The sequence below is a fragment of the Glycine max genome, chromosome 10 (assembly GCF_000004515.6).
Source record: "Glycine max cultivar Williams 82 chromosome 10, Glycine_max_v4.0, whole genome shotgun sequence".
NCBI lineage: Eukaryota > Viridiplantae > Streptophyta > Magnoliopsida > Fabales > Fabaceae > Glycine > Glycine max.
In genome coordinates this window covers 47,759,392-47,772,528 of record NC_038246.2, presented here as the reverse complement: position 1 = coordinate 47,772,528, position 13,137 = coordinate 47,759,392, and the positions used below count along the sequence as shown (strand labels likewise).

The 13,137-nt window shown below is 34.1% G+C and overlaps 2 protein-coding genes across 2 annotated transcripts; both read right to left on the bottom strand.

Moving 5' to 3' along the window:
• Positions 1–439: 439 nt before the first annotated feature.
• Positions 440–3,996, bottom strand: LOC100781472 (primary amine oxidase 1). The gene is made up of 4 exons (XM_003535604.5): positions 2,769–3,996; positions 2,592–2,705; positions 1,718–2,256; positions 440–844 (listed from the first exon to the last, which is right to left on the bottom strand). The coding sequence occupies exons 1-4, from the start codon at positions 3,951–3,953 to the stop codon at positions 688–690; spliced, it is 1,995 nt and encodes a 664-aa protein (XP_003535652.2). The 5' UTR covers positions 3,954–3,996; the 3' UTR covers positions 440–687.
• Positions 3,997–8,365: 4,369 nt separating this feature from the next.
• LOC100781304 (uncharacterized) lies at positions 8,366–11,732 on the bottom strand. The gene is made up of 7 exons (XM_003536488.5): positions 11,393–11,732; positions 11,133–11,250; positions 10,674–10,762; positions 10,512–10,558; positions 10,331–10,419; positions 9,661–9,794; positions 8,366–9,079 (listed from the first exon to the last, which is right to left on the bottom strand). The coding sequence occupies exons 1-7, from the start codon at positions 11,489–11,491 to the stop codon at positions 8,441–8,443; spliced, it is 1,215 nt and encodes a 404-aa protein (XP_003536536.1). The 5' UTR covers positions 11,492–11,732; the 3' UTR covers positions 8,366–8,440.
• Between the last annotated feature and the right edge of the window lie 1,405 nt (positions 11,733–13,137).

The window sequence follows — 13,137 nt, the reverse complement described above, 5'->3', positions numbered from 1 at the left end:
TTTTGACGATAAAGAAGCGATAGATGTAAATGATCAAGAATAATAAAATGATAAGAAGAAAAAAAGAAAAAATAATTTTGGAAATTTGTATTAGTTTAATAGGTTTATATTGTAGTGTAAATGTTTTTATACTTAACTAAATAAAAATTATTATTATTATCACTTTCAAATTAATTATAAAAATCAATAAAATTACCAATTGTTATACATGAGAGTTTTTGTTTGATTGACAACATACATAAAAATCTTACATTGTTAATTTATCTTTACTTTGACCCAAGAAAATAAAAGTTTTAACATCTATATCCTTGCATGTAATATATTTTTGAAGTATTGAATGCTAAATTGTTTATGTTAGATTTATATTACCATGGAAATACAAAATATTTGAGAATCTATACGTCAAAGAAACCATATGAAAACCAAAGATCTTCACGTAATCGCGTTTTTTCTTATAAAAAAATTCTCATAGATTCCAAGTATTAAAAATATTATTTAACATAATATGGATAAATGACGATAAACTTGTGTCCCTTAGTTTGACCTAAATTTTATTCGATAACATGCCTGCCCTTTACAATATTAACAGAAAAATAAATATTTAATTTTTACATAACATATCTTCTTATTTTTCTTCATGAATTGGTTTGGTTAATTAGCTGAGCATGCTTGTATTAATTTATACTTTTATTCAAGCAATGGACTACTTTCGAAAAAGTTAGCTGGCCTCAGCTCAAATCCACCATGAATTGCTGGCATTGCTGCAAAATCTTCTTGATAAGGAACGTGATGGATCCCAATTGTGTGCCATAGAACTATGTCTGTATTTTCAATCTCTCTATTCCTGTATGAACCATGACCCACTATGTCAAATTAGATGGCCGATAAGAAAAAATAGGTCAAATTAGAATTTGATAATGTAGTTTGATCAATTAGTAGTCTTTTTCATATTTCCTTAAAAAAAATAGTAGTCTTTTTATTTTTCTTGTTTTGTTTTAAATATGAATATTTAAAACTTTTTTTTTTTTACCAATAGAGAAGTTTTTTTTTCCATATATAATAGCATATATAAATATAGAAGTTTAAATAAAAACATATAAATTTCAAATAACATCTCATTAATGATAATATGATATAGGTTAAATTAATTTTTTAATTCTCTAATTTATTTTTAAAATTCAATTTAGTCCTCTAATTTATTTTGAATTCAATTTGATTATCTAATTTTTTAAATTGATTCAATTTGATCATTTAGTCTAAATTATAAGAAATCATATTTTATAACAGTTCAAAATCGTCACGAGATAATTTTAAACCGTCACAAAATATATATTTTAAAAAAATGAATTAATTTTTAAAATTAGAAATCAAATTGTCAAATTGAATTAATTTTTAAAATTAAAAGATTAAATTAAACCAAAAAAAAATTGAAAGATCAGGTGAAACTTAAATAATAAATTAAATGAAAAAAATAATTTAACTATAATATATTTGATTGGGGAAAGAAAATAAAGAGAAAATAAAACACTGATATTAATGATTTTTTCTTAATTAGAGAAAAAGTTGATTAAAAAAATAATTAGTTTCCTATTTTTTTAATTCAAAATTTAAAATATTCTCTCCTATTTTCATCCGGTCAATCAAAGTGACCCTTAAAATATCACTATTTTTTGTTTTCATTGAACACTACTAGGATAAAGTTTTATTCTTCAGTTACCTCTGGCTCCAAACGGCTAACCCATCATCACCACGGCTCCTATCAGCATAGAACCCTCCAGCCCATCTCTCTGACCGGTTATAGGAAGTGACCCACAACTGATACTTTGTGTAAGATGCTCTTCTTTGAGGGTAATCATCATCAGACAAAAGAGAAGTAATTGGCTGTGCACTGATGAGCCGGTAACCCACTTCATTCCCTAGCTTTGTCCTTTTGTTGGGGTTGACTATTAACAGCTCAGCTGGCTCTAAGCCGAGCCGAATTCTCCCCTCGGCTTCCCTCTTTGCAATTTCCCTAACTACTGTCCAGTAACTCTTCCTTGGTGTTCCAAACCCAGTTGCTCTTGCCCTTTGCAACTTAGCATTGATGAAGGAGTTGCTATTGTCATCAATGTCAAGGTCAAGATAGTAGGTTATGTGGTGATCATGATAGTTGGCTATTGTGTTTTCTGCCACCAATGTTCCAAACACCCTTTCTTTTATCTCACTTTTCTCTGTATAGGGTACTGCTTTCATCTCCATTATACCTGTCAGATCCACCTATCATGTATAACACAATTAATTATTTTAGGATAAGTGCCCTTTGAACTAATGCATCATCTTTTAATCATATTCACATCAATTTTATAACAGAACAATCAGGTTAGAACTAAAATAATATAACTTCTGTTTAAATAGAACAGCTATCAATGTATCATAGTTATAAAATATTCACCACGAGTAGCGATAAATTTCCAATTTCCCAATTATATGCTCCATGGGGAGATGATTTAAGAAAATCTATTGTAAGACTGACTAATCCTCAATCACACCAAAATTGAGCTCTTTCAACCATGTCATGAATCTACTCCAAAAAGTTGATAGAAGAATCCTACCCCAACTTTTATACTGCCACTTCTTAGGAATTCCCAATCAAGAACATAATCATAGTTACCCACAGTAGCAACCATTCTGACCACCAAAGTAATTTCTGGTTCTCCATTCCTTACCTGCACAAAAACAAAGTGTGTTCACAACAAAACATCAGAAATTACAAACAATTTCAACCTTACCAATTTTTGGGGGTTGTTGATTTCCATGTGCCTCCAAGCCACATTGCCAGAATTCCTCTCAAAAATGCAAATAGCCCTGGGAACCTGTTGCACCTCTCCATTAGGCCCTGCCATGTAACCATCCATATACACTGCATTGCTCGGGCAATCAACCCTCGGTTGCAAGGTATCGGCTGCACGTCCAAAGCCAAATTCACCAGCATCCATGAAAGTCCTGAAATACCACTCCTCTGTAGGATCCATGTAAGGAACAAAAGTCTCAGACACATGACCCCTATATAGCACACTTCTGTATTTCTGTCTTTTGGCATCAAATATAGAAGCAGTTGATATGATCATTCCTGCCCGAGCATTGAACCCAACATGAAAAACCCAATTAGCCCATTTGACCTCATTGCCCTTGATGGTGAACCCAATAATATCTGTCACATTACATGAAGCAGATGATGATGTTTTGGGCCTGCTGTTGCTGTTGCTGCTTGAAGATTGAAAATCTGTGCCTTCAGCTTTAGGCAAAGGAGCAATGTACCTGTCGTTGTACATAGTAATCTGCATTGAATCAACATCAACTAGCACTGTGATTCCCTCAATAGGCCTTGCCCACACATTAACTGATCCTCCTCTATAAAAGCATGACACTTTGAGGGCTCTACTTGTGATTTTTTCTCCATACCAACCTAGGGTAAATGGTACACAAGAAACTTCAGACAAATTCAACCCCCTTTTGGCTATTGATGATTTGAATATGGGGTAGGTGAGAGGCAATTTGCTGGCTTGAAAAAGCTCATTGAATGTGAAAGGAGGGTATCCATGACCAGTGTAGATTTTATCCGATACAATGGATTTTTTGGTTAAGTCCACTACAAGCTCGTGTGTCTCACCTTTGGCTCGAACAACTACCTTGGCTTGGCGAGGAATAATAGGCTTGTCTTCTTTTGAATTTGAAGATAGCCACTCTAGGACACGTTTTTTGTCTGGTTCTTCCGCATCCACAAAATGATAGGTAATGTTAGGAATGGCACCAAGGTAAGAACCTTGAACTATGTCCCTTGTTTTGTTGATTTCAGCAGGGGAGAGAGGGTCTAATGGGTGAGCTAAACAATTAACGGAGATGAACTTCAGAGAAAGGACTAGAATGAAACATTGTACAATCATGGGAACTGCTTTACCAAACCTTCTGATCATATTTTCCACAGCACTGTTTGGGGTTGGGATATATAATATGATCGATACCACTTCCATGTTGTATTTATAGTACCAAATTTTATAACACATGGAAACGTTGAATTTTGAAGTATATCCTATTTTATTCATGCAAATTTTTTAAAATATTAAGAATGTGTTATTTCTTGAAAAAGTCGTATTGTTCTGTATTGAAGAGTTATACGTGATTCCATTAGTATCAATAAGAATATGTTAAAAAGAATGTCTTAAATAAAAGAGTCACTCTTTGTTAGCATTTCTCTTACAATCAAAATAAACAATTCAGTTAACTTCCTTAATGAAGCCATCATGTGCTTAGCTCAGATAATTGAGCTGGACAAGATTTAAGTTGAGGTTATTGCTTTAATTTGCATCGTTAAAGAAAAAAGACTTCGGTTTAAAGCAGTGAACAACGCAGTTTGATTTTCAGCAATGCCTGTATATGTTATTTCCTTGCGTTTACAGCTAGAATAATTGATTAATTTGATTGCTTTGCTTCTATAGTGAAACAAAAGAGTACGTGAGAATTTGCGTGCTTATCTTTGACGACATATGTTGTTCTTTCTGAATGAACCACGCGAAGTTTGAGTTTTAGCTTTTTAAGAATGATTGGTAACTCTGTTTTGATTTTATTTTCTCGTTTTCATCTAATGCATTTTGTTGTATAAGTTACTACTACTATCGATCTTTGGAAAGTTATTATTATCATATACTATATTATTTACTTGCTCTTTTACCTTATTTCAGCTATTTTTTCTCTCTTTTTTCTTATTTTTTTATGTATCACTTTTTCTCTTTTCACTTATTTATTTATTTTTTCTCTTTCTTTTCCTTAAAACTCATCCACACAAAAAATTAAAGATACCTTCACATTTTCTTGGACAAAATTGAAATTATATGCATTTGATTTTATATAAAATAAAAAAGGGGGACCCATCACGTGAATTATACCCGGTGCTTGAGCAAGTAGTAAATTACTTTATTTCCATACGGTAGCTGCAATATGCTTCATTGCTTTAAAATTGACTTCATAATTTTGGAACATTATATATAATTATTTTAATCCCCGTATCATTCTTAGAATTTTTAGTTGAATTGGTATCTTACTGACTCTATTTATTTAAGAGTAAATATTTATTTGACTTTACAAAGATCTACTGTATAATATAACACACTTCATGTTGTTTCCTTGAAAATTTTAAAATAAATTATTATATAAAATATATTTCTATAATATTTTTTTCTACAACTCTCTATCACGTTACTTGCTTTCTCTCTTACCTCAGTTTCTCTCTCTCCCACTCACTTCTTTTATATAAACTACTATACAAAATTAAATCAAATCACAAAAATCAATTTTGTTGTAAAATTAATTTAGTTCTTCGCAGTATTATATATACATAAAACTGAGAATGTCCAAATTAAGATAATTTAACGATCTATATATCTGTCCGTATCACATCCTAAGATAACATGTTGATTTCTTACGATTTTTATAAGATTAATTAATTATTTTGAATATACATAGTTAGATGACCAATTTAAGTTTTAAATTTTTATGTAATACAATACAAGAAATCTAACCCGAATATCATTGGCATCAAATAAAAAATTTGAATAGAAATTCCCGCAAAAACTGTGTGTACATCAGTATCAAATCAAACTAGTAGAATTCTGACATACGGTTACAGGTGGATATATCACATCATGGCAGAATGTCCAACATCGGAGTTGTAGTCAAGCCGGCTAGACAAAACCTAACTTGAAAGTTTAAACTCTGACTGCCAACTTGCCAAAGATTATTAAATACAACTTCCATTTAGAAGTTGCTCTAAAATCATTTCTTTTTCGTTTCTCAACAATACAAGATGAAATGGCACAAATAATAATCTGAAAAAAAGAGCTTTGATTCTGTTCATTCAATGAATGGTGATGGTTTTGTAACATTCTAAGCCTGTTTTCTATTCAATGTCATAAACATGTTTTTGTTATTCAATGTAATTTTAAACTGTATTACTCAATATATTATTTAGTAATTAATTGGTTGAGAAGCCACCGTAATTTTATAATGGTGGAGACCATAATGAGTCCCAAGAAATAAGTAACAAAGAATTAACAAATGATTTTACATATATATGAATTTGAGTAAAATCCATTTTGTTATGTTGTTCATATATTATTTATATTACCGGGTATGTTTTTCATTAACATTCATTAGTGTTTTCTTTAAAGCAAGACATACTAAAATAAACATCGAAGATAAAGTAGACCATATTCAAAGATAATCAAGAGCAATTTGTACGTCTGACATCGTTTTGTATATACACAACACTGGATTGACCTTAAAGCAAATGAAAGAGAAAAATGACCAAATATAACAAAAAAGAAAGAATAAAAATGAACAGAAACGGCTGTTTTTGTTATGACTTGGTAAAATAAGACAATGCGGTAACACTGGGCAAGTAAGCCAGCACAACCCAAATCTACAATATACCTGTTTGATGGGTTGGGCTTAACATAATAATATATTGAGACGATATATGCTATATCATTCTTACATTTCTTAAAAAGATATTATTTGTATATATTTTTTTTATCAATAAATATTAGTTGTCAATATATTAAATTTATTTCTTTTTCTTTCTATTTTTATCATCAAGTAAATCTTATATTTCATTATTATTTTTTTAATGGTTACTATTAAAGTTAATAATTTTATCACAGTGATTTCTAACTAGAAGATAATATGTTTTTTTCTTCTATTTTTATAACTTTTCTGTTTATTTCTCTGATCATATTTCACTATTTTCCTTAATGGTAATAAAAAGTTTGTAGAAAAGCATTATACAAATAGAATTTGTCTAATCTAAAATACTGGCAGTAGCACTACGGAAGAGTTTTGTCCACATTGATGCAGAATCTCGGGCTAAACTACAAACCCCACATTAAGGAGATGTGAAAGCTAAAACACCCCAATTTGCTAACATCATCTCACTTCGAGTAACAAAACCTTGATACCTAAACGACACTTACTATCGGACAACCAACCCCAATCCCCAATATACGACAGCGTATCGATCTATTCATTTTTTCTTCCGCTTCTCCCTTCTCAGATCCCATTTCCCAACGCTTACCAAGAAGCTCCATTCCATTACTACAATTAATTCTTTTTTATAACACATTTTCCTGATAAATAATACGCCCCTTTTTCATAATAGTTTTTTCTTAAATATAAATAAATGTATTTATATATTTTCACTTAGTAATTTAAATGATTTTTTTTATTATTGTCCTAACTAAGGGTGACAAAGAAAATCACGATAAAACTACATTAACAATCTGGTGAGAGACCAAAACTTAGAAGCATTTGCCATTATGATGAGCATGTGGTCTCTGTGCAGCAAGCAACGAACATAGTGCCTCTATCCGCCATGGCAATGCAGAAAGGTCCAAACTGATGAGCACTCTACTCATTACTCACTCACACCACATAGACCCCATCACTTGTTCCTTTGCTCAGAACCTACTACACTACCCTCCCCTATATAGGTTTCGTGGCCCTTCCCGGCCCCAAACATCTGAATATGCATTAAATGGTGCATCACTCATCACTCCTTGTGGTGTTGTTGTGAACCATCATATGGTGGAACTTGAAGCTGTAAGTTTTGACTTCTCACTCGGACAGCCAAACCCGACACATATTCCTACCAACTCTCATCGTACTACCCAACTCAACACATATATTAAAACTATTATTGCAAACAGCCAACAAATTACAAAGCACCGCGCATCACCACCGTCCACTATCAAAGTTTTCAAACTCCCTTCCTCCTTTTCTTTATTATACATAAACCAACAAATCCAACCCAAGTTTGTACAAAAAAAAAAAAAAAAGATTCCACTCAAAAACACCCACAAGAACCCCAAAACTCTAGTATTAAAATAAAATTACAAAGATCAACGTGATCGATCTTTTCATTTTCAACGCTTTCACAATCACAATCTTGGTCTACTTGTTTTCATTCTATTACTACTATTACTTACTATCACTATTTCCCACCAATGTGTATGTATGTGCACTTCGGTGTTCGCCGTTTCGACCACGCTACCTTCTTCCCATGCAATTACGCTTCCAAACACCAAAAAATAAAACATACTGCACACTGTTTCATACCCCGCCTTGCACGTCGTCATTTTTTTTTTATTCTTTTAATTCATCTCTCTGAACTCCAAATTCTAACCTAGTTACGTGGAGTGTTGACATTAATTGATCAATGCGACTAACCGCACGAGGGAACTTGAAAATTGAAATTGAGGATCAAGAATCTACTTAACAGTAATAATACATATTCAAATATAATAATACTATGTACTGAGCAAGAAGGGGAAAAAACTGGCAGTGGTAATGTAATCGGAGGCGTTGATTGCGGTGTAGTAGTATTTCGATTAAAACTTTTGGAATTAAAATATTAGAAACGCTGAGAAACGGAAACGTGGCGACTTCTAATGTGACGAGAAACAATGGAGATTAGGCCGCCGAGTGGGGGCCGCATCTTTGACCTATACACCATCTCGTCGTACGGTCTTCGGTAGAACTTCACATACGGCAAGAACGATTCGCGGCACCTCTCTCCCTTCGCGGCGACGTGGCTCTCTCGCCGGAAGAACGTCGCCGGCGACTGAAGAAACGAGGTCCGCGGCGTCTCCGTCACGCGCTGCGGCAGGGGGGTGGACGGGAAGAGGCCCTTTCTGGTGGCCGGGGGGCCGCGGGGGGTTCTCGCGACGGGCGACGCGAACGAGAGCGACCGCGCGTTCAGCGGTGAGATGAGTGCTGGAGAGGGACTCGTGGGTCCCACTTTCGATGCTGACGTGTCGGCCAGGCTCAGGTACCATGGCTTCAACGAGTCAAGGTGATGAGATACGGTGAAGGAGAACCGCGACGAGGAGCACGACCCTATCTTCGCCGTCGATTTCACGCTCGCGCCTTCGAATCGGAGGGACGAGGCTCGCGGGTATGCAGCGAAGTCGTTGAAGTCCAACGACTCTTCGAAATCCAACGATGATACCACCGTCGTCCATGATGATAACTCCACGAACGGCCTCACACCCTGCAGTCCAGTGCACCCACCATTAGCACAACACACAGTATAATAATCGCTCTATTCTTTAATTAAAATGGGTACAAATAAGTCGTATACGTCTTTTTCAATACTTGCCAAAACAATATAAAGTGTTCCCTCGTACTCTATGAATCTAACCGAGACAAATAAAATAGGCTTTTATTTTTCAATTTCAATAAGATAGGACACTATGGTTACATTTGAATTTATGATAATAATGTTGAACAGTAACGGGAAAGGGGTACTTTTTGTGCATGGGGTACATGTTATATGGAATTGGTTTGGATATGGTATGGCATGGTAGTGGATGGACCACCAAAAAATCAGGGGAAGTGGTCCAATTACAGGTAGAGGTCAAACAAAAGTAGAACATGCATGATCTGATGCATATGATGATGCCAGAAAGGGTGCATATTATATACCCAACAACACACACAGAAGAACAAACGAGGACCAAACTAAAATGTGGTGGAACAGTGTTGGAGTTTAACTGGCACTTAGTAAAGTAAGTAAACAGTACATGGTAGACTACCAAAATTAGGTACGTAAGGATTTTGAATTGTGGTTACCTTCCACAAGTAAGCGAAAAGCGAGGGAGGGTCTATGACAAACGCTTTGCATAGCCTTCCTGGGTAGTACTCGGCCACAATTTTCAGTGCTGGTAGCAATAGGTTCATGAAAGCAGATGCTGATCTGTAAAAGCCTGCAACAACCAACTAAATTAATTAATTACCATGCTTCCCAAATGTGTTGAACCTTGAAATTATAGCTTATGGTTAAATTGAGTTTAACAACGTGATGATAATTTATAAAATTTGTTGGGGTGAGTAAAAAAGGTAAAGGAGTACTGGCAAAAGCTAAAAAGAGAATCATGGGTTGTTTCTCTGATGCTTTGTGCTGCTGCGATAGCATAATTTAAGGAAGCATTAAAGATTGAAATGGACCAATTCGGGTAGAGAATATCAATAATGACTCCAATTCCCGATAATACCCTCTCTAATATGGCCATTAATTGGAGACTCCTCTGGGGCACTCCGGACACTTTCTGTGTGCCCCTCAGGCCCTGCCGGTGATCCCAACAGAGTTTCCATGTTATCCCTGCCCTCCTCTCATTTATTGTTCTGATCCCTCAATCTTTTTCTGTTTCATTCTGATTTCGTTTCCCCCTTTTAGTTGTTTTGTTTGTTTATCAATAATTGCTTCAAAATGGCGTTGTGGAAATTTGAGTGATGCACTTACTTGCGTCAAAAAGTATCACGAATTGTTCTACGTTTTTTGGCATGGTCGAAATGGCCACCTCCAGTGTAAAGGCCAGCAAACGAGTGAACCTTCAGTATTGAAAATAAATAAATAAATAAAAATAGAATAAACCAAATTTTGAAAGGGTCAAAATTTTGCTCTCTAGTGTTTGGTAACTTACATCTTATGGGAATGCAACTTTTGATAGTCTTGCTTCAAACGAAAAATCTGTGACCACCCCAATTCAAATCACAAATTTTATTTTAAGTCACTTAATAAAATAATACTATTAAAAAAATAAGGCTGAAACCCAAAGTCAGGAAGAGAAAGATAATGAAATTACCATAACAGGTCTGGATTCGTCATCATGACCACTCACATAGGCCAACCCATCAGCCAGTTCAGCTGAGAAATCATCTGCTATCAAGTGATCTGTTTTCAAAAACCTCATCAATGAAAATCAGTATTTTTACATTCCATGGTTTCAATAAAAATAAGAAAACAGAAAACTTAATGAAAGACAAGTACTAGTACTCATTTTTTGAGTGTTATTTGGAGGCATGGAGAGGTAAAGAAGAGAAAAAAAGAGAGTAGCCTAATGATTACTAGTGGGGTGCGTTTCACTTTAACGTTTGTTTCGTTCAAAGGGAAGGGAAAAAGCAAGATTCTTTGGGCGAGAGAAAACAAAAAGAGAAGTCGGCTTGTTTTCACAACGGGAAAAACTTTTGCAAGAAAAAGGAACAAAGGGTGGGGATGAAGTGGAGAAGGAGAAGAAGAAAGAAGAACAAGTAGTGGAATATACCAGTGATGACACTCTCTCTCCAAGCAAGACAAGCCTTGAGTTGCTTCGCAGCTTTTTTCACATTATCCCCTTTTGCTTTCAGGAACCGTTTCACACAAGCATAGTTGCAAAACTTCTCCTACACACAACAAAAATTAACCACAATTTTTAAGTCATCCTCCAAATAGTAACAACTTTGAACACTTAACATGATGAGCAACAGAACCCGTGAGTGACTACTCAAACAACAGAAAGTAGAGAGAAATTATTAAAATAATAACCTGTTTAACAGTGAGAGGTGTTTGTTTTCTGAGAAGCTCAAGAACAGCTTCAACTTTGGTTGTCTCCTTGTGATCTTTCAGCTCTGTTTTCTTCCCCATTTCGAGAAACACAAACTTATTAGAAACGTGATGTTGTGTTTGCAATAATTACCAAATCTCCAAGAAGGTAGCTAGCTAGAGAGTAGAGAACACAAGGAATATTATTCCAAACTTATGCTTCACGCAACCATTAATATAAAGCAAAGGGCAGGGTTCATGTCGCGGGCTGATCTCAGAGGAGAGAGAGAGAGAGAGAGAGAGAGAGAGAACGTTGAAATGAATGAATGTAATGTGATGGAGGAACTAGGAGGCTTTATTTATAGCGAAACGACGGCAAATAACGCCGTTACGCAGCGAGGGGGGGAAAAACACATTAAACACTAACTGGTGTGTGAGAGAGACTTTTTGAAAACGTCAACAACAACACTTGGTTTTGGTTTTGGTTTTGTTAGCCTTGAGAGTCAACAGTGGTTTTCTGAGTCAATGTCCCAAAATGGGTCCCCATAACAACACCGCAATGATGCCCCCGATAAGGATTCGTAACGGAAAACGCCGACTTTGCCTTCTTAAACTAGTTTCAATTTTGCTAAGTGTTGAGCTTCCTTTTGGTCTTTTTGCCAAGGATGTGCCCAAAAGTTGCAAATGTAAAATAAAATTGGCTAATTTGGACCAGATACGAGACAAATAAAGAATTAAAAAAAAATATAGTGTTCTTGTTTGAGTAATTCAGAAATCAAATACACGACTTCCGAGTTTGAGTAATTTAGCAGTAAAAAAGAAGTTTCAGTAATTCACTGTCACCAATTGACCCAATCTTCGTATAGTTTTTTTTTTTTTGGTCTTTTTTTTAATTCTACCATTTTCTTCATACCCCTCCTTATTCTTTTCAATTCAATAGAAAAAAAAAATCAGGGATTGACCCAATAATGCAACTATTTAAATATTTACTTTTAATAGATATTTATTAAATAAATTATAAATTTCACAAAAATATTTACTATTAATTTTATGTATACAACTCGACATAAAATTCACTACATACTAGAAGGTAATTAAGTAAACAAGATTATTGAGGGAGAGGAGGGGAGATTGGATCCGCCAATATTTAAAATGTATATTTTTTTATATTTTATTGTAAAATATGTATAAGAGAAATATAATGCAAATGAAATTAGAATTTGTTGAAATTATTTTATTTTATTAGCTTGTAGGTAATAGTGGCAATGTTTGTAGATGGTGGCTTACACGTGGTGATTTGGTAATGGCTTACATGTTGGGGGAAAATGAAACAACAACACTAACAATAATATCTTGTTTCTCCTTCATTTTTTTTTCCATATTTTCATTGACAAAAACAATAACCTAATCGTCACTTATAAATATTCACATTTTTTGTCAGACATAAACAAGCTTGTGACATTGTCATTAGTGAAAACCACGTAGTCGTTACCAAACTGACGATAAAAATTACCATAATAATGACTTTTGGTACATAGTGATGACCAAATATTTGGTCGTCACTTTTCATTGATAATCTTGTAGAGGATGCACTTGAATTACTCATTGTTGTATATTAATTTATTTTAAACAGAAAACGAAAAAAAATATATTCAAGAGTTTATATTTTTTATAAGTAACAAAATTACTAAAGAATATCTTTTATCTAAAAAGTATATTTGAATGGTAATTTAACTGTTACTGTCTAT

Coding starts and splice junctions, on each gene's coding strand:
- LOC100781472 (XM_003535604.5), bottom strand. CDS start 3,953: ATGATCAGAAGGTTTGGTAAAGCAGTTCCCATGATTGTACAATGTTTC. Junction 2,706..2,768: donor TCAACAACCCCCAAAAATTG/GTAAGGTTGAAA, acceptor GTTTTTGTGCAG/GTAAGGAATGGAGAACCAGA. Junction 2,257..2,591: donor GTGGCAGTATAAAAGTTGGG/GTAGGATTCTTC, acceptor TATACATGATAG/GTGGATCTGACAGGTATAAT.
- LOC100781304 (XM_003536488.5), bottom strand. CDS start 11,491: ATGGGGAAGAAAACAGAGCTGAAAGATCACAAGGAGACAACCAAAGTT. Junction 11,251..11,392: donor CACCTCTCACTGTTAAACAG/GTTATTATTTTA, acceptor TGTTGTGTGTAG/GAGAAGTTTTGCAACTATGC. Junction 9,795..10,330: donor CGTGATACTTTTTGACGCAA/GTAAGTGCATCA, acceptor TGGTTGTTGCAG/GCTTTTACAGATCAGCATCT.